Here is a 26871-nt window from a genome sequence, read left to right as displayed (position 1 = left end):
GCTTAGTAGCATAACAGCACAACTGCAGTCACATATTACATGTGTAGTGAATTGAGTGTTATATGCCCCCATGCAGTGTTTGCTTTTTAATTTAGAAATGCAGGCTTTCACTGGGATTCAGATGCTTCCCTGTAATTGACATCCTACACTGTCAACTTTATTTTCGTTTTCCCCCAAGGATGCTGATGCTTGGTTACATAAATTACAATGGTCTTTAATAGTTTGGTTAAAAGTGATTCTCTGTGAAACCCAGTTGTAAGCTTATATTATAATATTGTTTACTGAGCTTACTTGGTTTACTGACTTAACTCGAAACACTCATTTAATAAATTAAACAGACTTTTTAATAAATAAATCAATACATTTTTTCTTCTGATAGCTCATTTTAAGATGGATTGACATTTTCCTGTATTGAGCAAAGAAAGTAATTCAAGCAAATTTCTCAAGTTAAGCATTTTATTTTCAAGAATTTATTCCATCTTCAGATAGTTTTCTGATTGTTGTCTCTTGGAGCAAAACATTTTTTTTACGCAAAGTTGTCAAAAGTACTTTAGAAAAATGCATTTTTCTAACATTTCCAAAAATATACAGCAAGATAAAATATTGCTACTTGTTTCTAAGCATGTAAAACAAAAAGCTGATGTTTTCTGCTCATGACTTTCTGTAGATTCCAGTCTGTTCTCCTCGTTGGCCTGTTTAGATAAGTTTGTCCATAACATGCATGCACAGGTGGAAACCATGACAAGTGCATTTAAAACTAAGTACAGGAGACACCTTACTACCCCAAGTGTTGTGGGAGTATGGAACAAGTTACCCAGTCATGTCGTTAACGTCTGATAGCCTGGTTCCTTTCAAGCAACAGCTGGATGAGATCCTTAGATCAGTTCATTTCTAACTACCAAATGGGTTGGATGCGCTAAGTAGCCTTCTCTCTGTAGCTGTTAATATTGACTTTATTTCCAGATTAAAACCAATTTTAGCACATTTCCTGCTTTGACGGAAGCTGTTCATTTTTACGTTTTTTTTTAATTAATGGAATACACTGTAAACCATTGCAGGTATCCTGATAAGGGACTCAATGATAATTATTGCCGCAATCCCGACAACCGTCTTCGTCCATGGTGCTTCACTCTGGACCCCCAAACCCCCTGGGAGTACTGCAACATTAAAGTCTGTGGTGAGTCCGTGTTAAATTTACTGCTTGTTTCCTGTCCTGGAAGACCTTCCAATTACTCCTGTATTTTATTAGCAGACCACTGAGGAATGTTGTTTGTAGAATCGGTGTTTGTGACATTATATGATATCATACGTTTAATAAGAATGAATAAAAATAGATTTTCTTAAATTCTGAACTAAAAATGGGGAATCTTCTCTTGCATATAAGTGTGCAAATTAACTCTTGATGCTTTGCAAAGGCAAAACACTCATAAGTTTGGAACTGTTTTTAAAGCAATTATAGACCTTGTATTAGCATTAGTTGAGATGTTCATGGTTTTATTTCAGGCAGGTTAAAGGCTGTAAGATCTGTTACTACAATGCCAAAAAGAACAAACTCAACTCAATCCAAGTGTGAAAAACCTGTCTTTCCCAAATAATATATACTTTGTAGAACAAAACTTCTTTTACCAAACACTTGAATGTTAAAGACTCATTAGTTACTTTTATTTTTTTATGCCCTAAGTACCGTTGAATTTCAACACAGAAAGTGGAACTTATCAAACAACACAACCTTATTGAGGACATGAAGATGTGTTGTACTTTGCGAGGGCAAAGAATCTTTTTGTTTAAACTTCATAGATTAATAGAAATGTTGGCGTCTAAAGCCATATCTCTACTTGCACTAAGGGCACTGAAACGCACCTCATGCAGCTCTCATGCATAAAAGACGCATGGGGCCTCCCGCCTGAGCTTCCAGTGTGGGGCTGTGTTGCCTGGGATGTGTTAAAAGATGAATGGCTTAAAGGTGGGCGAGTCACAGGAGTCCTCCTACACACCCTCCTTCTTCTCTGTGTGAGGTTGTGGGATTCATTGCAGTGCGCAGAGATGTGAAAATACCCACATGATTTGGAACAGGAAACTGTGTATGGAAAAAATCCTTTACAAAATTAAAAACATGCACAGTTAATAGTGCACTTGATTGAGTGAACTGTTAATTGTAATTGCTTTATCTTTGCTCTCGTATGTTTGAACTTAGATTAAATTGATGGTTGTTTTCTCCTTGTATCTTTTAAACATAACAAAAATGCCCGCGTTATGACAATGGAATGACTTTGGGAAGACAATCCATTGCTAGACAAGTCAGAAACAAAAAGGAATTTAAGTATTGTACATAAACTGACAACTATAAGTGGAGAATTTTGGATAGACATAAGTGTAATTAACTAAACTGATTGAGGTTATTGTTGGGATTCAGATGTCTGGGAGAGGTTAAAACCGTGTTGCTTTTTAATGCTGGTATAAATAGAATATAGGGTGCAATAGGCTGTATTATATTGTATTATATAATATATTGACAACCGCTATATCACCCTGTAACTTATAAATGGTAACCCACTGAAACTCAGCAGGTGTGAGCCTGGCCAGTACGTGGCTGGCAGACCTCCTGGGAAAGCTGAGGTTACTGCTGGAAGAAGTGTTATTGGGACCAGTAAGGAGCACTCACCCTGCGGTCTGTGTGGGTTCTAACAGATGAGAAAGTAAACTCAAGACCTGCCTCTCTGGTCATTAAAAATCACAGGGTGTTACTCAAAAAGATTAGATGTGTAATCCCAGTGTCCTGGTCAAATTTCCCTCTGGCCTTTACCAGTTGTGGCTTCCTAATAATCCCCATCTATGAACTGGCTTCATCACTCTGTTCTCCTCCCCACTGATGGCTGGTGTGTGGGGAGCGTTCTGGCGCACGTTCTGGCTGCCGGTGCATCATCTAGGTGGGGCTGCACACTGGTAGTGGTGGAGAGGAGTCCCTATTACCTGAAAAGAGCTTTGAGTGGAGTGTCCAGAAAGCGCTATAAATTATTATAAAATATTATTATATATATATTATGCTTTAATGTTTTGGTTCTTCATTTTAATGGAATGATGAACTCCTTGCCTGCAAGAAATGTAGATTTACAAAATGATTTTTTTTCCCCTGTAAACATAGTCACAAGGATCAAATTTGTAGATTTTCTCATCTAAATCTCCTTTTAATGCTTTATCAGTCTCTTCAGTACATTACTTTTAAAGAACACAGTATTTGTAAATCTTGTTTGGATCTGTGGGCACTCCATTTTTTTAGTTTAAAGACTTGAGAAGCTGGGGTTGGCTGGAGTTAAAACTTTTTGTTCTTGAAACAATTTATAGTGAACCAGGTTGCTCAAATGTAATAGATGAGTCCTGTGAGGGATGACATCTTATTTTAGAGGGTGATGGTTTGATAACAGTATGTTCTTATCAGATATATGATATGATATGTGTTATAACATATCGGAACTGGAAGAGCAATAGTTAGTAAGGAGAAATGCATAGCAGTGAAACATGAATACTTCATATTTGTTTCCATTCTGGCCAGCATGTTGCAGTAGCAGTTTAAATGCACTGTTGTTTTCTTTTTCCTGTTAGATGTGAATGCCAAAACTGATATAGACACGACTACAAAATGTTTCAAAGGCCAGGGGGAACAATATAGAGGGACAGTTGCCGTTACACCGGATGGAGTGCAGTGCCAACGCTGGGACTCGCAGTTTCCCCACAACCATTCTTACACTCCCGAGAACTACAAATGCCAGTGAGTGCTTCATGACTGATACATCCTATATGCCACAAGTTAGCATTTGATTTAAAAAATAACTTAAAACTGTGGTAACAACAAGTGTTTTCTGCCTAAACATTTAGACGTTATTTTAATGGTGTCATGCTGAAAATGAGTTATTTTTAAAATTATTATTTTCAGTACTCACTGTCATACTTCTAGTACAAAATCTTCACTCAATCAAATTCAACCTGAAAGGAAAAATACCGCAGACCTAGATCAGCTTTTAGATTATTCAATTACAGTGTGTCATAGTATGAGTTATATATTCATGTTAACAGAAACGTATAAATATAAGTTTGAAGGACACAGTTCCTTGCTTACATATTCCCTCCTTTTCAAAGATATCTCATCGAGTTGAGTTACAAGTGATGCTAAGCCATTTTTCTAAAGTGAATGTTATTTTTTTATCCAACCTTGAAAGCCTTTATGGGTTAAAGAAATTAAATGTCATCACAAAGTGCTTTATTTTCTTTATTGGGACCTAACCTCTATATACTATAGATTACCAAATCTATTAAACATGCAAGACACTTTCAGAGAGTATTTTCATGTACAGTATTTAATTCCTAGTTTAATTAAAATACAGCTTTGTGTTTTTTTCAATAAAAATACTCAGCCGCCATTCAATAAGTAATGATTTCTGTGACTTAACAGTTTGTGCTGTATGTTTCTCATACCAGAGATCTGAGAGAAAATTACTGCAGGAATCCAGATGGAGCAGAGCTGCCATGGTGTTTCACAGTGGACCCCAAAGTGCGAACAGCCTTTTGTACCAATATTCCCAGGTGTGATACAGAGCCGCCTGCTACAGAAGGTACAGATCTTTCACTCCTAGCAAAACAAATCTTCATTGACCATTAAGCATAATATAATCACTGATCACAGAGCAAATTCTCCATTTTTTTTTTAAAGTAAGTTTTCAGAAACAGGACTAGTGTCGCGAAGGACACCTCTGGCTTCCAGCAATAACACAGTTGAGTGACTTGCCACTAGTGGTTATTTGGGCCACTAAGCTTTGTAAATAGGTTCACGTGTGGCGTGTTGAAGAATTGGGTAGGTGATGAAGGGCCGAGAGACTTGCGTAGGGGGATCCCTTTGCTATGTAAAGAGATTCACAGTGATCCCTGGTGTTTCTTGTGTTTATACACTCATGAGCTGCCTGAGGAGAGGTGGGCCTATCACACTTGGGGACTTGTCCAGGATCACTCTTGGGATTTGTTTTGATGAATAAAAATCAAAGAAACACCACCTGTCACTGTGAATCCCTTTATATACCTAACATAGGCTAAATGAAACCAATGTGAGAATGTGACTCTCACACTTTACAAACTATCTAAATTGATTAACTAATTTACCACATGTAAAACCATTTAGGCACCATATGACCTGTGGTGGCAAGTCAGCTGAAATCACTGGGCGATATTACTGCTGGCCACAACTGCATTGTGTTTTGAACTTTGAACAAATATTATAATGTATTCTTCAACACCTATAAAATAAGGGGAGTTTTTGTATTTTGTCTACTTCAAGAAAAGCAGTATGCAATTATGGATGTGTGAGCAGTTGTACTCAGTATTGTTGTGAAACACAAGCAGCCTGTCGCCCTATTTTTGTGTGTGGTTTTGTTTGTGTCATAGAGAAAAAATGAAGCTAGGTGCTTATTAAAATCAATGAAAGTGAATGAAAACTAAGATAATTTGTTGTTCAATTTCAGCCATTGAATTGGTCTTAAAATGTATAAATTAGGGTTCTGCTTTTTGCTGGTTCTGTTTTCAGAACTTTCTTGAAATGGAGCTCAGATGTCAGAATTGTTTACAGCAACTTTTTGAGGGGTTTGCCACACTCCTCCACCATATAATAAAGTGTTTGTAGTTGTCTGTAAAACATGCTACTTATCATAGACATATGTAATCAGTATATAACAGTGTTCAACTCTGCACACTGTTTTCCCTCTCTAAGGAAAATATTATTCAATATTGCAGGGAAAATTATAATTTTATTTTGCAGGTTCAATCTGTATTCATCTGAGAATTATTCCTGCAGAGTCGTTAAATTAAGCTGTCAGCAACTTCCTTGATGTTTTGGGGAGTAATATAATTTTATTGATGTTCTGCTGAAGGTAGTTGAAATCTTCATGGATTTAGAAAGCTGGAATTTCCTCTCTTGCTCCAGAAGCTTCTTTGGGAAATACCAACCAGCTTTAGTCCCCTAAGGAAATTTTATCATACCAAACATTATTTCTGTGTACTTCAGTCAGTTTGCTTAGAGTCTTATTTATTTTAGGAATAGATTGATATGGGAATTAAATTCACAGCCTCAAAATCTTATTCTTCACAGAATGTTTCATTGTTTTGTTTCAGGTTCCAACCCGAAGGGTTTGTGTTTGGCAAAAAAAGTGTAATTTTTTTAAATATTTGTTTTCGGTGGGAGTAATCACATAATGTATACTGTGTTTTGAGATCCAGTTTCCCTTTATTTTGTGTTCTAGAGTGTTTTGAAGGCAATGGTGAAGAATATAGAGGACATTTGTCAAAGACCAGGTCTGGAGTTCCCTGTGCCATGTGGGAAGACAATCTTGACAGAAGGTGCATTACCAATTCAGTTTTATGATATTTTTTTTGCCACTTTGGATGTACAAAACCCTTAAACCCTTGTTTTGGGAATTAAAAAAAGCTATACATTTACATACATTTAATCAGTTTCCATGGAAACACGGCCAGATCCAGCAGTTACTACCTCTGCAATGCAGCCTTCTTTTGAAGGTTTTCAAGGACAAACTGGTATTCAAAGTTACAAAAACAGCTTTCTTTTTTTATATCAGTGAGCATTCAAAAGGAAATGTCAAGGTTATTGTTTTGTCAGTCAGAGCTGGCGTGCTGTATTAACCTATACCTAATTTCAGTTTCTCTTTATTTTCAGATGTCACATACCTTGCCAAATACTTCTAAGGTTGATCATGATTGATGATACTTAAGACCTCTGCCATTTCTCCCTTCCCTTCTCCTTTATCTGTCTGTCTCAAAATTGACATTTTAGATAAGCTAATTAAATTTACAAAGGCAGCTCAGAATGGGCCTGGATGACACATCACAAAAATGCCCAGTTCACTTACTGGAGAGTTATGGTAAAAAAAACAGAAACCCTGGAAAAGCCATCAAGTAGTATAAGCCTCATCAACACCCCAAGAAAACTGTTTTTTATTAAGCTGCATGTTAATGGTAATATTAAGTTGAAATCATAATGTCTGCACATAAGCACCGGTAATACAGAGGAACATATGTGTGATACAGTTAAATTTTTTGTTTTCAACAATTGAAAAATAGACTAGAAAATATAGCTACAGAAAAATGTACTTTTGGGTCAGACGCTTTAGCATGAGTAAAAGAAGTGCCACAGTTTCCTCCAGACATGGTGTGACAGCATATTATATTGTTCTTATCATTCATATGTTTCACATGTGAATGATATGTAATAACATGAGCAATGTTATACACTTCCATGCATGCATTATACCATCAATAAAAATGAGTGAGTGAGCTGCAGAGGTTGACATTACCTCCACCTTTCAGAATTTGCTAGGAAGTGCAGAGATGAGTCAGGAGACACGTGACTTTCTGTCAGCCAAGCAACAATAAAACACAGATTCCTGTATCTTTAACTAGAGCAGTTCTCTCTGACTGTGTAAATGTTTCCTACAGACTCTTCAATTAAGCTTCAAGGGCACATGGATGTAGAATAGAGTCCCAAGGGTTGATCTTCTGTTAGGTCATATTTGCCTAACTTGCAAGAATAATGCTCCAAGCAGTTCTGATACAAAGAAAAAAACATTAAATCTGGGACATTTTAAGACCTTTAATAGACATCCAAACGTGAACTGGCTTACAAAGACATTGAAGGCAGCGATAACACAGCAGGACAGGTATATTAAAGAAGTCACCTTTGACCCATGGAAGTTGCTGTGCAGTCCCTCTGTAAAGTGGGATCAGAGTCAATCAGCCCCTTTATTTGGCTTAGGTCCAGGATCTGAGCCTTTAGAGGACAAAGTTCAATGCAGCAATACTTCAGGCAACTGGTTTGTATTCACAAGAGACTTCAAATTCTGACTGATTCACATTGACCCAGGGGCTCGCCCTAAGAATCTAAGGCAGTAATTGAGCTATTTTAGACTTTTTTTTAACAAAGTTTGTTCTTACCTCAATAATTCTTTTGGCAAAAAATGACATTTTACAGGATTAAAATGTGGGAGTTATGAATCTTGGTGGGCATACGATGGGAAACATGCATTAGTACATAGTTTTGTATTCCCCTGAGCTGGAATCACGCAGAAAATTTGTCTAGGCCATTTATGGAATTTTGTACAGTAACTACAAAATCACTGTAGAGATATTATATGGCTTTAACTTCAGATTATGCCACATTTTCACAAATTGACAGAGATTATCACATCATCTCATCACTTTCAATAACCGCTTATGTAATTCTGTAGTTTCAGGCTCTGGGCCACTGTCACCCTGAAACTCAGTTAGAACATGCAAACTCCTCACAGATTGACCTCAAAGAATTGAGCCCTGGGGCCCCAGCACCTAGCTGCTCTCCAAAGATGATCAGTTTCCTTTTATATAAACTATAAACCTTTACAACTTTTAAAGCATACCAGAGTAAACTATGTTTTTTTATGTTAGTTAACTTTATATTGTTAATGTTTTTTTTCTTAGCTCGGCTACAAATTCAGAAATTGCAAGCCTGAAAACAAATTTCTGTCGGAACCCCGATAAAGACAAACACGGTCCCTGGTGCTATACAAACAACTCTTCAGTTCCTTGGGATTACTGTATGATTAAGCCGTGTAAGTACCCTTTTTGAACAAGCTGTTCCTGACATGTACCAAGAAGGACATTTCAGTGATTTTCAAGACCATTTTGTCTTTCTTTTTAAAGCTCTAGTAGGCTGTAGAAACATATTTCATGTTCTCTTAGAACTTCAAAGGGTTACCGATCACTGTAGCCTTGCAACTCTAGTGTGTATGAAGAAAACATCTTATTTGGTTATTATGTTTCTGTGTTTGCAAATTCCTAATGATGCAAACAACTGAAAGTTCTTATATGATGTGCAGTTTGGGTTTGAAGACAAGTCTGTAGTTGTAAAATTAAACATTTTTAAAAAGGCATAACCATTTATATCCATTCATTGTGGCCAAACAGCTTTGTAAGTTGATTAACCACAAATGATCTTTTTAAATGTTTCCATATGACAGTGACACTTGTGAAGTGTAGATTTTAAGATCTGTTTAAAGTCTGCTTTGTGTTAATACTACGTTAATGACTGCAGTGTGGCCTGAGTTTTACATAGCTGCTAATAGTGAACAGCACATAACTGTTTAGAATCTCACAACTGTAATTTCTCAAGGGGTTTACAGGCATTGCTGGGAACATCCTTGTTCTGTTGGTGCTGCTTCCTCAATTTGTCTTTGTGTTTTAAATTCTAAAAATGCAGTTTTGTATAAGTAACATCAGGCTCCTATTTGATTAATGAGCAACAGTTGTGCTGTACAAGCTGTACATTTTGTAGCTAGTTTGCCAGCATTTACATCCCATATTCATTCCATCTCTTACTCTAATTACATTCGTCTTCCAGTAACTACAGCTACAGTATGTAACTAACATACATACAAATCATAAGTGACATAAAGTTTGTATCTTTTAAAGTAATTAAATCTTGAAAGTGTTTATGCCCACTGAACAAGTGAAAATATAAAGGTGTTTGTATTTCAAATAGTGGAACAGCATTTAAAACTGAGAACAGGAGGTAATTGTTTACCGAGTGGGTTAACCTGGCAGGTTTGAATAGGTAGAGTGCTGAGAACACCATCACCTGTTTGGCCAGGAGACCACATGACAGTGGTGATACCTAACACTAGTTTAAAGATTGTGTGAAGAGCACAAGACTAAATTCAGAACCCTCTTATGGTAATGGTATTCTGTCACCTGCCTGACCAGATGATTTCAGTCTCTTTGGTCCCTTAAAGAACCACCTTTTTAATCAGTTGACAGAACTGTTGCCCAGTACCTCACAACCAATAGCGCTGTGAACATATAAGGGTGTGATTGCTAAAGAACAGTATATGAACTTCTGCATCATGTCAGAAGCTCCTGTGTGCTTCTTTAAGGGAACCAAGATGCACATGGGTGACCAAACTGCACAGCCGTTTTTAATGGAGAAAATGACTATTTAATAGTCTCTATTTACTCTATTTAAAATAAAGAAAGTTATTTTCTTGGGTTTTTTTTAGATGTTTAAATTACTGTTGGAGAGATTATTTTATGTTTCTTTGCTAACTGTCTTGAACTGTCTTCACTCAAGTGCTTCTTTGTCTTTTTATTTAGGTAAGCCTTCATCCAATGTGATCCCTACAAAGAGTAAGTTGACAACTATGAAAGCTTTGGAGCTTCTGTCCCCTCTAGATTTAAACACTAATTGTGAAGCAGAGTTTAATCTTGTTATAAGCAGCAAATCCTAAATACTCTGTAATGTGTCAATTTCCCTGATAACAAAGAAAACTTGAATAACAGGATTCAGCTTTTACCTAAAAATCCTTAATGTATTATATAGCATATTTTAAACTGATTTGTATGAGCTATAAATAAAATTCCTGGTCTAATCCCATTCCAAGCATATGTGGTTTAAAGAAATGAACATTTTAAGAGTATAAAATCAAACTGACAGTTATAATACTAAAACTTAATTCCATTCTTTACGAACATTAACAAATAAGAACATCTTGAATTATTGTGATATTTTAGATGTGCTTACGGGAAAAAACCTTTGCTTTTACAGGTTGTATTGGAATTTAATTATTGTTTCTCTGGAATGTTCCTGTTCGAGTAGGGAATAGGGAAAAAGCAGCATTACACACTGAAATAAAACTTTGATGCTATAATATATTCTATTAAGTTAAATAATCTGGTTGATGGATTAACCTGTCTTGCTTAATTACTGTTTCCTAAATATGGGACTGCGTCTGTTTGGTAATAAATGGTCCTGTTGATTTTTTTTAGTTATTAACTAAATTCTTGATTTTTTTTTTCCTCGACTGTTTATATTAAACCATGCGTATTGCTTTTGTTCAAGGTGATCCATCACAGATTTCCTGTTTTCGTCATAAAAGAATTAGAATTGTTGGAGGAGCACCAGTAAAGATTAAGGAAGCAAGCTGGATGGTTAGCATACAGAAAGGGTAATTTACAGATTGTTTTCATCTGCTTCATATTGTTTAGAAATTGTGTGTGCTTGCTGCTACTCGAACTGTACTTGTTGAGGAGAAGTACAGTCACTACCAAATTGGTAGGCCAATATTTTTTTTTTAATTAAATTCCACAAACGTTTTTGTTTTTCAAGTTTTCGTGTTTTGTGAAAGTTTAAAAATGTGTAACGGTGGCTGAATGTTAATGGATTTTTGTTTTGTCAACAGCAATTCTCACTGGTGTGGTGGATCATTGGTGAGAGAGGATTGGGTCCTTACAGATAAGCAGTGTTTCTCTTCCTGGTAAGTTTAATTTCTGTTCGTTCGGAAATTCCGCAAAAGGAGGATATAGATAAATAAACCTGGATATCAAAAAGATACCCATTAAGAAAACTGCTTATTCCGGATGACTGGTAATTTTAAAAAACACAATTTAGACAAATGCTTGTTTATGAAGTAGTGTAAAAATGTAGGTTTAATTTTTCAAGTTACAGAATTTTCCTTTGACACATTTGTTAACTAGCTTATTTGTCTAGTAGCTAGAATAACTACTGTATTTTGGAAGGTTATATGCAAAGAGTACAGTATGATTACAGCAGAGTATGAGTTGGCAACTCCATTCCTAAAGGGCTGCAGGTTTCCTTGTTTTTCATGGGACCACTCATCTTAATTATTTTATTAAACTATTTTATTAAACTTAATCAATTTCCCTACGGGATCAATAAGGTCTTGTCTTATCTATCTAAACGATTTCCTAAGATAATAAAAAGAAGTCAATTATTTTTATGTCTTGAACTTATGCCAAGTTCACTCTCATATCAGCTTATTGTAAAAACTCCTGATATCCGCTATATCGCCTTGCAACTCACACCTGGCAGCCGACTGAAGTTTAATGGGAGTGAGCCTGGCCAGTACCAGGATTGGAGACCTTCTGGGAAAGCTAAGGTTGCTGCTGGAAGAGATGTTAGTGGGGCCAGTAGGGGGCACTCATCTCACAGTTTGTTTGGGCTCTAATGCCCCAGTACAGTGATACGGCATCATACTGTGAAAAGGCGCCGTTCTTTGGATGAGATGTGAAACCGAGCTCCTGAGTAGGAGTGTCACTCCAGCATCCTGGCCAATTTCTATTGGCCTTTACCAGTCTTAATAATAATAATCCTCCTAATAATCCCCATCTCTGAACTGGCTTCATCACTCTGTTCTCCTCCCACTGAGAGCTGGTGTGTGGGGAGCGTACTGGTGCACTATGGCTGCCGTCGCATCATCCAGGTGGGGCTGCACACTGGTGGTGGTGGAGGGGAGTCCCCATTACCTGTGAAACTTTAGTGGAGTTTTCATAAAAGGGCTATGTAAGTGTAAGGAATTCATTATTATTATTATTATTATTAAATATTTAAAAAATGCATACAAAAACTATAAATATCAAGACTAAGGACGTTCTCCTTTACACCCCTCCTCGACACCATCTGCACCTTTTCAGCTGTCTCTCGGTTCACTCCTCACTCTGCAGGAGGTCCTGTCTTCCTTGTCCTACAGCATGGGGGGCTGGCCTCTAGCCACGCGGGTTAAGCCAGATCTTGCTGTGACTAAGCACTCAATAAACATTTTCAGTGCACTTAATTATCGGGTGTCGTTATTCTTTGGGAACAATCAGTTGCTGTAACTTTATATCCTGCTGGACCCTGGCTATTTAAGACTGGAGTTGCCCATCTGTGCTTTAGAGACCAGCAGTTAAGGAGCAGCTAGAAAATAAAACTACACTTCTTGGTTTACTTATTTATTGTGTGTGGGTGTGTACGTCTGTCTTTATCCTTGCAAATAGTGTGCAATCTGTTGTTGGTGCCGTTATAATGTTTAATACCAGTCGTCTCATTAAATTATGTTTGGACTCGCAGAAAATATCAATGCAATGTCTGTGATTCTTTTCAGAAGAAATGTCTGTGATTCTTTTTTCAGAAGTTTAGACGATACTGAAAGGGGTCCAAGTTTGCAAAAGTAAAATTTTCAGCAGGTGTTAATGACTGCATTTGCTTTGTGCAGTGTTTCTCTTTTAAAGATCACACAGAAGTCTTGAATTGCCACCATAATTCACTAAAGCTGTTCTTTACAGTGTGCCTGATTTGGCAGAATACAGTGTCTGGATGGGTTTCCTCCACCTCAATGATACAGGACGGGAAGAGTCAGAAAAACAGGTTCTGAAAATCTCCCATGTGGTCTGTGGACCTGAAGGCTCAAATCTCGCTTTGCTGAAATTATCTGGGTAATTTTTTAAAACCATTTTACCAAAGACATGCTGAAAGAGCATGATTAATTTCTTAGACTGGTGTGATCAGACATGCCAGACAAGTTACAATTGCTAAGCAGTGGCCGTACTGACAATATTAAAGGGCAAAGAATGTCTTTGACTTCTGCTTTTTTAGAACTATACCTTGATATATTAAGTTAATGATTCTGGGCAATGAATAAAATATATCAAGAAATATTTGTTTAAGTCTCTCCTTCATGGAGGCTTTCGTTGAATGTCAATGGTTTTGGATAGCACTCCATAATAATACAATAATGTCTTTCTGTACTTTCTTTATTACTGACCCTGAGACATCTCAGTATTGCTTTTAACTAAGTTCATCCGCTGGGTAGTTCTTAGTTTGTAGGCTCATATTTCATGTCTAAGTGAACACATACTGTAACTGCTGATAAGGTTGCGTGCTTTACTGCTCTTTTTCTCTTTCAAGTGTCTGTATTAAGTTTCATCTTCCAGAAAAATCATTGTACAGTTTACTTCTATGTTAAGCAGATGGAAAGTGCTTGTAGATGAAATAACAGTGCCAGATTCCAGAAGTGATAAATAGTGGGAAGTAAAACATTTTTGACACCATTGTTGTTTATTTTTTGGGAGCAGTAGACATTAGCTGTATATGCTGCTTGATGTTTATGAGAAGTTAAAAGAAACTCAATATCAGGTTGTCACAGAATGTTTGATATTTTATTCTTTTACAAATAGGGCTGCTTTGCAAACTGAAAACGTTCGTACAATTCCGCTCCCTGTCACAGGATGTGCTATCCCGGAACACACCAATTGCACTATGTATGGATGGGGAGAGACCAAAGGTACTATTTTTTCTTTTTTGCAGTTTTTCTTAAATAATCCTTTGTTTAACCAGACCAAAAAACTGAGCACAATTTCTCTGTTACAACGATGATCTGCAGTGTTCCCATTTCAACAACGGGGGTTTTCAGTACAGAGAATTCCTTTGCTCAACGGTACAATAGCAGTGTCCCACAGCCTTCCATTAAAATTCCAGAACCCTTCATGTCCAGTCCACACTTCTATCTCAGAGTTTCCACAGAACAGCACACGTGTTCTTACTCCTGACTTATAGACATATATAGCTTATGTTGAGTGATTTATAGAAGTTATTTTCATAGGTTAATATCCATTCAGTCCTGGACTGTATGAGTAGAATTGCTACCGTGGTTGGGCAGTGTTGAGCTAGCTAGGGGTACAGCATCATTGCATCCAGTCAGTGCTAATTCTGCCTTTGGGCAGTCTCAAGCTCACAGCAGGTAAAACAACAAGGAGTTTGACCATCCTCATGTTGGAAGAGAGCATTCACTGTCCTTGTTTCCCCATTTCTGGAAGAGGGGTTGTAGCAGTTCACAGGAGTTGGAGAATATTAGGAAGGCATCAAAAAGAGCAATAGTTGTGAATTTAAAAGACAAATATGAATTCGGCAGCTACCGTACTTAGAGATGCAACTACAAAAGTTCAATTCTGTATATACTACTGATTTAGGTGAACTTTTCTAAGAAGTGTTAAGTAAAATGGAACACAGGACAAGCCTCAAAGGCATTGTAGAGCTTGATCTGTGAAAGGTTTCATTCATGCTGAGAAACAATGATAGACACCAGTTGTTTGCAGACAGTGTATGTGACATTTCAGGTCAACTGAAGGCGCAGATAAGTGTTGTCCAAAATACTGTTGTGCTATGTATGGCAATCTTTATCTGGGTTAGAGTCTTTCTCTTTTGTAAACGCTTACATGTTCAGTAAAACAAGAGCTTATCTAGGGCTGTACTCAAGATGATAAGAACCCTGTGTGAATGACTGAATGCAGCGCAGCATACACTTTTGAGTGTTCCTTTGATTGTTCTCCAGAAGTTGCCTTTTTGTAAAAGATCAAAGCTCTTTTTAAGTCTTCACTGAACTGCACCGCGACTTCTTTCAGCCTTACAGCATATTACTGGGAAACCCACACTTTGCAGTACATAGCCATCTTATATATTCATCTTCAGTACTCACTTTCTCTTCCATGTCAGGCTCATACATTACCCTTTCTGTATGGTCAAGGCAGGAGTGTACTTTGAAGATTTTTTTTTAAGTCGTTTAGATTTGGGTCATATTCCCTTTTTCTTCTTTCAGGAACCGGACATGATGGCATAATGAAAGCAGTGCAGTTGCCAATTGTTAGCAATGAAAGGTGCAATGCATATCATAGAGGGAGTCTCCCAATAACCGAGTCTAGACTTTGTGCTGGAGGAAAGAGGGATGAAGGAGTTTGTGAGGTGAGTGCCCATTGGTGATCATTCTGAAGATTTAATTGAGACATAAGAAGGTTACAGATGACAGGGGGCAATTTGGCCTATCTTGCCCATTAAGTAGTTTTGTAGTTACTTGATCCAAGGATCTCATCCAGCCTTTTCTTGAAGGATACCACGGTTTTCAGTGGAAAGCATATTCCATACAACCACAACTCCTTGGGTAATGAAGTGCCTCCTGTTCTCAGTTTTAAATACGTTTCCACCGAGTTGATTCAGAAGAAGTCTGCTGGGTGGACTTTGTCAGTGCCTTTGAGAATTTCGAGCACTTGCATCAGTTCCTCCAGCCTGTCAGGATAGGATCAGACTTGATAAATTACTTAATAAACATGATTCATTTTATTTTTAACACCCTGTTTATTACAGCCTTCTGTAGACACATCACACTTGAAGGGTTTTTAAAATGTTGAGTTTTTTTGCTTTAAGTTTATTTTTGTGAGTGCTTGCTTCTTAAAAAAATCAATGTTCCTTAATTCTCCTTTCAGGAAAAAATGTGAAGAGGTAGTTTGGCTAGAAAACATTTAGCTGTTTCTTGAAAAAGTCTTAAGTTCTACAGTATTTTGGGATAGCCTATTCTATACACTCATGACAATTTTTGTAAAGAATCTTTGTCATAAATGTACGTTCTCATCATTTCCACTTGTGTCCCTGGTCCTTGTGTCTCCTGTTATGTGTGATTGGTAAGGACCATGTTTTTAGTGTGACAAAAAAAATATATTTGTTCAGATTTGAACCTTTGCTTGTCCAGTTCCTCACAATAACTGATATATTGAAAAACAAATTCACCTTCTTCAAATTTGTCAATATGAAGCACGTCATGTTTTTTGTTATCTTTTATAAAAACCAGTCAAGCATCAAGAAGATCTGTTGTAATAGCCCTTCATTTTGCAACATGAAAACAACCACCCCACTCACCAATTCACTCTCACTGTAAAACTAATTTTCAGTCACTTCTGAAACATTTCTCTTAATAAAATGAGTTAAAGTAAGTTAAGAAAGACAATGCATTCCTCTGTATAATTACAAAATTATCATTTCAATTGTAACAAATAAGAGGACCAAAAAAGAGTTGTTGATGTCAATTCTGTGGGGTCTTTTAAGAAATGGTTGAATGAAATCTTTGGATCATCAGGCTTCGTATGTCCCTTTATTAATTTTGCTCTTGTTGAGCAATCAGGTGTCATTTCATTAATCCTGGCTTTTTAAATCTTATGTTTCCCACTTACTCAGATTGTTCCAAATGGCTATGTGCTGGGAACTCTCCTAATGAAGATTTATAATTTCCCTGTTGGGCTTGGGTTAATAAATTCAAAACACTCTGGTTTACAGACGAACCAGATTATATACAGTACTACTACTGTCTGAAATTTACAGTTGTCTGTCTGATATTACGATTTGAATGCAACCGAAATTAAGATATTGTTGTCAACACTAGAGAAATCAAGCTCTTGATGGATGTAAGAAACTTTGATGCTAAGGTTTACCCCGTGTTATCTGAAACGTGAAAAGTGTTAAGAAAGACATAAGTACCTTTTTTCTGCTTGTTTTTAATTGGGCAGTTGACAATTGCCATTACTCTCTGCTGAAATATAAGACTGCTGTAACACCATATACAGTCATGTGAAAAAGAAAGTACACCTTCTTTCAATTCTGTGGTTTTGCATATCAGGACATAAATAACAGTCATCTGGTCCTCACCAACTTCTACAATCTCACTATGTCGTTATGTATTCAACAAAACGTAAGCCAAAATGCAGAAACCATGTGGGAAAAATTAAGTACACCCTTACTGCTTCCATAGGAATTAAGAGGGTAATTAGCTGCCAGGTGCTGGTGATCAAATGCACTTGATTAGCTGATCATCCGGAAGCGTGACCACCTCTAAAAGCCGACCTTTTGGCAGCTTGGTGGTCTTGAGCATTCAGGTGTGTGTTAACACCATGCCAAGGAGAAAAGATATCAGCAATGAACTCAGAGAAGCAATTGTTGCTGCTCATCAACCTGGGAAGGGTTATAAGGCCATTTCCAAACAGTTTGAAATCCATTATTCTGCAGTAAGAAGGATTATTTACAAATGGAGAACATTCAAGACGGTTGCCAATCTTCCCAGGAGTGGGCATCCCAGCAAATTCACCCCAAGGTCAGACCGTATAATGCTCAGAGAAATTGAAAAGAACCCCAGAGCTACATCTAGGGATCAACAGTACAGGCCTTGGTTAACATGTTAAAAGTTCATGACAGTACGATCAGACAAAAGACTGAACAAGTATGGCTTTCATGGAAGGGTAGCCAGGAGAAAGCCCCCTTCTCTCCAAAACGAGCATGGCAGCACGGCTTAGGTTTGCAAAATTACATCTGAACAAACCACAATATTTCTGGAACAATGTCCTTTTGAACAGACGAGACCAAAGTAGAGATGTTTGATCATTATGCACAACAGCATGTTTGGTGAAAACCAAACACAGCGTATCACCACAAACACCTCATACCAACCATCAAGCACGGTGGTGGAGGGTTGACGGTTTGGGCTTGTTTTGCAGCCACAGGACCTGGGCACCTTGCAGTCATTGAGTTGAACATGAACACCTCTTTATACCAAAGTATTCTAGAGACAAATGTGAGACCATCTGTCCAACGGCTAAAGCTTGGCCGAAATTAGGTCATGCAACAGGACAACGATCCCAAGCACACCAGCAAATCTGTAACTGAATGGCTGAAAAAGAAAAGAATCAAGGTGTTGGAATGGCCAAGTCAAAGTCCAGGCTTCAACCCCATTGGGATGCTGTGGCAGGACCTTAAGAGAGCGAGAGCTGTGCATAAAGGAATGCCCTCAAACATCAATGAACTGAAGCAATGTTGTAAAGAACAGTGGGCCAAAATTCCTCCAAAACGATGTGAGAGACTGATAAACTCATACAGAAAACAATTACTTCAAGTTATTGCTGCTAAAGGTGGCTCTAAAAGCTACTGAATCATGGGGTGTACTTAGTTTTTCCACACATGGCTTCTGCATGTCGGCTTATTTTTTGTTAAATAATGACATAGAGGAATCTGTTATATGTTTCAGGTGGGTAGCTGTGTCAGGCTGCAAAGGAACAAGTAATAAGTTTATTCCATGCTGAAAAGAGAAGAAAGAAAATGCAACGTTTGGGCCATGGAGCCAACCTGAAGAAGGCTCCATGCCCGAAATGTTTTCTTTCTTTTCAGCATGGAATAAACTTATTACTTGTTCCTCTGTTATGTGTTTATCACCTGAAGTTAGATTTCCTAATTTTAGGAACAGGTAAAGACCAGATGATTTTTTATGACCTGGTATATAAAACCATAGAATTGAAAGAGGATGTACTTTCTTTTTCACATGACTATATACTTGGGTATCTTCTAAGGTACTAAATAGGCTTGAGTATGTCCAGGATTCTGTGGTTCATGTGCTAACTAAACGCATCTGCACATAACCCTGTCTTTTGGAAATTGCACTGATGTCCTGTGTAACTAACAATAAACATTAAGGTTCACCTATCCACATTTAAGGCAATGAATGGTGCAGCTCCAGGTTATATATTGGACTTATTGCAGTTGTATAGTCCAACGCTGTGTTGTATTCTGTGTTGAGCTACAGTATTTTAGCTCTCTGGAAAGTACTCTGTAGTTGCTTTATGTTAGAGGGGCCAGCATAAATTTGTTAATATGATGGTACAGATTCACTCATCTGTAAAAGTGAATATAATATTTTATAGCTCTACAGTGAGAATGAAATGACGAGTTTAGCATTTATGAAAATAAGGCTATTCATTTTGCTCATAAATTAAAAAAATATTTACATGTCTTTCACTAGAGAGTATAAATCTCCAGCTGCCAAGTTAATATCTATAAATAATGCTTGCTGGCACCTCTGGGGCAAAATGAAACATTTAAAATGTGGCAGAAACTAACAGTAATGGATTGATGAATTATTCATTTAATTCATACATTATGAAAATATTAAATGCCTGAACGTGAATGTACTGGAGTTTCAGGATATCCTGGTGTTAGGCTGATTGATCCTGCGAGCTGTCAATAATTTGCCGTTCTCCCTGTAACAGGGATTACTGCCAAGGTAATGACTCGTTAGTTTACCTGCCTTCTGCTTCCCTTTTACAGAAAGACTATGGAGGCTCGTTGGTGTGTGAAGAAGGAGATTTCAAAGTAGTAGTTGGCGTGAGTGTTCATGGCAGAGGATGCGCCCGTCCCAACCGCCCTGCAATCTTCGTCAATGTTCCGTATTACGCCGAGTGGATACATAAAGTCTTCAAATATTATTCGAACCTTTAAAAAAATCCATGAGATTTTGAGCCTTTTCGTAGGCGTTGCTTTAATGTATAAATTTAAATGACATCTGTGATGTTTTGAATCTGTTTTAATGTGTTTTAGTGGTGACAAAATCCTAATTTGGGGTTTTATTACCATTTATTCCTTATTTTGTTTTCCAGTGTAGCAGACTCAGTATTAGATGTCTTGAGGGGTTAATTCTGAATTGCAAGACAATAAAGCAGTAAAATATTGTTTCTAACGGCATGAGGAAAACAAGTGTATGTAGCCAGTGTTCTGGCTACCGATGCCTGTAGGTCTTCTTATAAAATGTTTTTTTTATTCATGGTCTATATTCTAAAATTGACTGTTGCTTCACAAATCATAGCACTCAACCTGCAAGTTACGAAAAAGTGACATAAAGATCAACATTCAAAACTGTGTAGTGAGTCTGAAACTGGTCATGTGTTTTTAATAATTCTAAATGATAATAGTGATAGTAGTGTTTTTGTTTGTAATGGCAGTATTATCTCCTGAAAGTACTTGAATATATGCAAGACCAAAAATCTGACATTTTCCTTCTTTTGGAATTTCATATAATATTTTAATTTACTTTGCAATTAGTAGTATCAACTGTACTGTTAATACTAGTGTAAATTATGCTTAAACAGGATGTAAATAATGTGCTTGTAATTTGGTTTGTCACAGACAATGCATTGTAGGTCTTATAGATCTCAAGATGTATTTAGGAAAATGTTGATCATTTACAAGTATTTTACAATTTAATTTTTTCTTTTTTACTCCTATTTTTAAGATAACATGTAACATTATGATAATATACTTCCCTACATAAGGAGTTTTTTAAAGTAACTGGTTTACAGTTAATTTTTTAATGCACTGAATTTTGCAGGAGCTTTATTTAATGTGTAATACCTTTTCTTCTGGCCAAATAAAGTAGTGTCAAAATCCTGGTAGCATTGATGTGTTTAAGATTAACATACCTAATTTTAAAGATGTAACGTTTGATTTAATACTGATTTAATACATTTTTATGATTGTACAGAAAATACTACAGTACTACTGTTACCTTTTTAGATTTTTTTTAGATAATGCTTTCAATGTTTTGATTCCAGCTACTTTTGGAGATGGTAAAAGTAGCTGGACAGGGAACAGCTGAGTGCATTGGAGAGCAGCACCAAGTTAAATGCTTTAGCTGGTCTGTGACAAGAATGCCCTCCTTGCACTGTTGATGGTGGGGTATATACTGTGCACTGTGTGGGTTATATACTGTCCATAATACCAAGGGTTGGTGTGTTGCGTCCAAGGGAGAGTAATGGTGACAATAGGCAGCCCTGCACTGTGCAGTGGATCCCGGTCATCCTCCAGAAGAGGCATTCTTTCATCTGTTTTTTGTCCCAGACATATTCTTAAATCACAGACCAGTTGGATTCAGTTTTCAGTTTGGGCCATAATTGTAGATTTTCAACTTTCAACTCCTAAGAAGCCCAGTGGGTTTTGTAATTGGTATCAACCCTGTGCCAGTTCTGTGTTTTAGTCACGTCCTCTTTCAGGTGTGTTGCCTGCAATGTAGCCAATTGGACCTCTGGAGAAGGAACCAGATGCTCATTACGGGAGTATCTGATACAGCGTCATTCCCAATAGTGCATCATCAGTTGATCAACGAATAATAGCTATTTAGTCAGAACTAATAGCCAGCAAGTCGAGGAGATTCTGTGTGCTGAAATTGTTGGAAACAATGCTTGAAGTAGGGTATTTTTGACAGTAGGGACTGACTAACTGAAGAAACAAGTAAAATAAACATCTAAACAACCAAGCTGGGATAAAATTATGTATAAACCTTTCTTGTTCCTCTGTAACCTGGATGTTCCTGTGTCTCCAGTATATTAGTATTAAACTGACAGTGATTATCAATTGAATTTAATGCACTTGTCTGTATGCTTAGATGGCTTCAAGCCAGAACAAAAGTCCCTTGAATCTGTACGGTGTTTAAGAGGTATTTTGTGTATTCCCTAAAAATAAATATTGAAAAGCAACAAGCCATGATACTACCATTAAGAATGTTTTTTTTTTAATCTGAATGTACCTGCAATGAAAGTACTTGTGTGCTTGCTCAGATATGTGGTGTAGCTGCTAGAATTAGACTACGCTACTAAGGATTAATAAAGCTTTTGATGGTGTTTTCTGCTGGACAGAATATAGAGTGTTTGTGCATAATACCTGTTCTAATTGTTCCTAACAGGCAGAGCCTAGGATTTGCAGTGACATTGTTGTAAAAAGTTAGTGGTCATTTATTGTTAGTATAAAAGAGGTTTTTGTAAGATTTTGTTTCAGTGGTGTTCTGGTGTGCTTCAATTTATGCATTCTTTATGCTTAGACCTCAGTGTTGGCAGCCTCCCAACAAGATCTGCTTGGGAACTCCATCATTAAACCACTGTCAATTTAAATATAACTAAGCAAATATGAGTAGAATGACTTTTAAAATGTATTTGAATTAGAAGTGACCCTTCTCTGATGGTATAGTACATATCTACTGTGTGGGAAAAAGTGATGTTTTAAAGTTTTCCTTTTAATTTCTCATTTTGTTTTATATAACCCTGTACCTATACACTGTAGATCACTGTAGCATTTGGAGTGTGAATAAAAAGACAAAGGTGCTGGGCTGTTTTTCATGGTGGACAGTGCTCTGTGTGAACTTAAATATATAAAAACTGAGGAATGTGACGTGCAAATGTAAGGAAATGAGCAAAATTTGGTGCTGGAAGTTTCATTGAAATATGAAATGTGAACACATGTAAGATGCATAGTAGGCTTATATTCAAAATACATTTTCCATCATGCTAAATTAAGATTTTTTTTTCCTTGTAAGGGGGGAAAAAAAACAAAAGCTTGGAAAGTAATGCATATCTTTCAGGACAGTAATTAAAAAAAGTATAATAAAAGTTATACTTAAAAGTATAATTAAAAAGTTATATGACACACTAAAGATTTTGTACTTTTGAATCATTTTAAGTCACTGGCAAATGGGTCATCCAATATGTAGTAAAGGAAATGTGCATAAAATAATGTTGAGTCCTATTATAATGTGTTGATTGCAATACACAAACCTTGTAAGATTATATGTGACCAGCAGTGATCCTGGGTGGTTGCAAACTATCCTGAATTTGCTGCATATGAAGTCGAATTTAATTAACAACTGTCCGGCTTACACAGTCAAGCAATCCATGATGAACAGTGATCTCGGAAAACCGTCTGGATGTTTTCCCTAGCTGAAGTCATGCTTGCAGTAACTTTAGGCATGATCGCTAGTCCTTGTTCCAGAAAGCAATATTGTTTTTTTTATGATTGTCCTTCCAGATGAACTCTTGTTACTTCATTAGACCTATAATTGTTTGAAATTTCATGTAAGATTCGTAGGACTCGGCCTGTTCAGAACCAGGGTTTTAGATCACTGCCAAACAATGTCTGGGAGAACTCTTTGTATGATCATATATTTTGTAAATTGTCTTGGCTTGTAATGTAATCTTTGAAGAACAAAAATCAAAATTAAAGATATATTTTAAACAATAAAGGATTACTGTATAACATTTTCAACTTACTGCTTAGTGTTTGGGCTTTTATCTCATGTACTGTATTTGTAAAAGCTGCTACTTAAATATTTTTGTCAGGTTTATGGTGTCCAGAAGCCTTTGAGTTATGTTGTTCATCACAATTTGTTTTTGTCTGTATTGTTTAGATTGGCATTCTAATCTAAATAATTTGTAAAATAAGAAAATGGTATCTCCATTCTTTAGTTAATCAGGTGGGTAGCTGCGTCAGCATGTGTAAGCTGCAAAGGAGCAAGTAATAGGTTCCGTACTGAAAAAAGAAGAAAGAAAACACAACGTTTCGGCCGTGGAGCCTTCTTCAGGTGTGAAATAGAATAGAAATGATCTTCCTTTTGTAGATATGATGCTCCACTATGCTTTAAGTTTTTGGAAGAGCATAACTGGCAATGACATGCTCATCACAGAATAGCACAATTCAGCTAACTGTAAAAACAAACATAAAGCCAGTGACCCAACATGTTTCATGTGAAAGGCTAGATGTCTAAACTATACAACGTATAAGATTTATTTTGCAGCCTGGTCGTCATGAAAGGACAGCAGGCTCCCATAGTCATCTTTCATTTCTCTTCCACCCCTGATACAGCTCTGGTACACCTTTAATTTGAATCCTCACAGACTTTAGATTTTCTCCAAGGACACACAGTCATTTGTATATATGAATGTGAATGAGGGCTTTGTCAGGAAGCAGAGGACCCTGCTTGTGTGGTAAACACATTTTGAAGAGCATTTCACCACGAGAAACCTCATGAAATGATCACACTGTTCAAATATCACAAATGTGTCTTTAAAACCAAATATCTTTAATCATTTAAATTAAAAACCAGTTCTAGCAACGTGTGGTGATGAGTGAGTATCACTGTGCTTTTCAGGACTTTGCTACTTGTTTTAGAACATTTACTGTAAGCTCAGCTAGAAAGCAAACTTCCTATGCTTCTAAAGGAGTGGAGCTGGCAATCTCTATATTTCACGTGCCAAAAGGAATGTATTTTGCTGATCTTTAATCTAATGCATTTATTATTATTTTAATAATGACTTTTTATTTCCAGTGTCTGATTTGGGAGTGATCTGGCAGGGCACTACAGTGAAACTTAAATGAACTAAAGGCACAGCTGTTGATCTCAATTCTCTGCACAATTAGGAACTGGAAAGGGGTATGCGATTTGTATAACATTTGCTTTTTTGATGAATAGATCACATTTTTCAGACCTCTATTTTGCATCTGGTTTTAATTTGCTTTAGAAAAAAATGAATTCACTATTGTAAGAATGACTGGAACGGAAAGACTTAAGCTTTGTATGTCTAAGGGTTCGGTGTTAGCTATGGGAGCAGCAGCTAAGAGAATGGGTTTGTGGTGAGTGAGCCCCAAAAGGTTGCCACAAAGTTGGCGAAGAAAGGCCAAACAAAGGAAAGATGCTAGTCTTCTACAGAGCTAAATGAGAGCCATTTTTACACTTGTTACGCTATACGTTTTTATTGAAATATGAATATTTTAAAAGTATGAAAGCATACAGTACATGACCAAAGTGACTAGTGAAAATGGAATTTTTGTTTACAAATTAGTATCACGGATGAAACTATTCTTTGTTTCTTTGTATATTTCTTTCGAGTTCATGGTCAGATACCTACAGTAAATTTTATTATTTTACTGTTGGAGTTTGTAACAAAGTTGAATCGTCTATAGTGCTGCCAGGCAGCTTCGCTATGTATGCTACAGGAATAATGGGACCTGTAAATGATTTGGGGTTTTGGAGCAAGAACACCACATCTTGAAAAAATACATGTAATATTATAATATAATATTCTCTAAGTACTGTATGGATAGAGAAGGTATGTAGATACCAGAGGAGCCAATAGGTTAAATGTTTTACAGGGAATGAGAATGCCAGCTTGTCTGTCTTTGAGAACCTTTGTAAAAGCCTTTTTTACATACTGCAAGTCATGGACATTTTTTAGTATTGTAAATTTCAGGATGCTTTCCTTCCCAGCATGCTCCCTGTAACAGCCCCTTCACTTGTCCCCTTTGGGAGCTAGACCACCTCATCTAAATAGACCGGCACTCTAGCCAAGTGGGTTAAAGCCAGATCAGATTAATGAACGGTTGCTTACAAATCCATCCAACCATCTATTTTCTAGCCACTTTATCACTCACACCAGAGCCAATTAAGCTAGCAGTATATCTTTGGACTGTGGGAGGAAACCAGAGAACCCAGAAGAAATCCACACAAACACTGAGGGTGAACATAGAAAGTCCACACAGACAGTACCCCAGGTCCAGAATTGAACCCAGGGCCCCAACACGGCAAGGCAGCAATGTTAACCACGGTTCCACCATGCTGACCTTGTTGGCAAATCTTTAAACGTAAATTTAAAACCTGTTATAGTTACAATTAAAAATGTCTTAATGGCTCATTTTCAAATTATAAGTAACATCTGGGGTTCAATTAAAAAAAACATTAATCACGAGCTCAATTGGAACAAATGTCAGCAAAGTGGGGACCTGCAGTGAACTAGGTGAGCTCACCTAATTCCTGATGGCTAGCTACAGTACAAGTCATAACTCAGTTTAAAATACCAGTAAGTTCTTCTGAATTGAATTTCTGTGAATAAAGTTTAATGCTGTATCTCCTGAATATTTTTTTTTTATTTATAAAAATGGATGTTTGCCCATTATACCTTCCAGCATGTAGGGGCAGCAACATCCTGTTGCTGTTTCCATAACATTGTTTTTCTACAGGACAGGGTTGTTAGCCTTGTGCCCAGCCACGAACATGGAGGACCTGGTGCCCGACATGGGACACGAACCCACTCTCCTGAGATTATGAGTCCCATGCTTTAGCAACAGAGCTAGTCGGGGCTGTTATGAAAAAAAGCTATGATAAAAATTGAAAAGTTCTGATATTTGGGCATTGATTCAGAGTGATTTTGGACTTTCCTGTTACTTGTCAGTTTACTTAGGGGTTTTGTATTTCTTTCAAGTATTTTATGCAAAATTCTGAATAAGATAGCTCTTAATATATGCCAGTTTTTAAAATACCACCCTTTCATTTTCTTGAAAAGTCAGATTTTGAAACTTAAAACAACAGTTTCAAGAAACAATTTCAAAACAGGCACATAGTGCAAACTTGTGTGACATTAGTCATAAACATAAAAAATATTGTTACTGAATACTGCACTTAAACAGTGCAGTAGGTAATCTGTGCAGTCAGTAATTTGTTGGGTGTTAGGCTTTACTGCATATCACCTCCACAAATATAATCAAGGCATTACCACAATTTATGTCCATTTGTTTATATTGCACTGCTGCTGAATTAAGCTATGCATGGCATTTGC

General features: G+C 36.9%; 1 protein-coding gene across 2 annotated transcripts in view; it reads left to right on the top strand.

Annotated features, from left to right (window-relative positions):
- Positions 1-23527, top strand: part of LOC148829808 (hepatocyte growth factor-like) — a 33058-nt gene extending 9531 nt beyond the window's left edge. For both annotated transcript variants that reach the window (XM_088922643.1, XM_088922642.1), the window contains exons 7-18: positions 1059-1177; positions 3601-3766; positions 4474-4607; positions 6282-6378; positions 8509-8639; positions 10177-10209; positions 10922-11027; positions 11262-11336; positions 13144-13293; positions 14035-14141; positions 15453-15595; positions 19769-23527. In XM_088922643.1, the coding sequence (XP_088778769.1) occupies positions 1059-1177; positions 3601-3766; positions 4474-4607; positions 6282-6378; positions 8509-8639; positions 10177-10209; positions 10922-11027; positions 11262-11336; positions 13144-13293; positions 14035-14141; positions 15453-15595; positions 19769-19939 (1432 nt within the window). In that variant the 3' untranslated portion in view covers positions 19940-23527. The remainder of the gene's footprint in view (positions 1-1058; positions 1178-3600; positions 3767-4473; positions 4608-6281; positions 6379-8508; positions 8640-10176; positions 10210-10921; positions 11028-11261; positions 11337-13143; positions 13294-14034; positions 14142-15452; positions 15596-19768) is intronic.
- The last annotated feature ends 3344 nt before the right edge of the window (positions 23528-26871 follow it).

This window comes from Atractosteus spatula, chromosome 8 (genome assembly GCF_055471065.1).
Source record: "Atractosteus spatula isolate fAtrSpa1 chromosome 8, fAtrSpa1.hap1, whole genome shotgun sequence".
Lineage (NCBI taxonomy): Eukaryota > Metazoa > Chordata > Actinopteri > Semionotiformes > Lepisosteidae > Atractosteus > Atractosteus spatula.
Note: the sequence above shows the minus strand (reverse complement) of the source record. Positions and strands in the feature narration are given on the sequence as shown.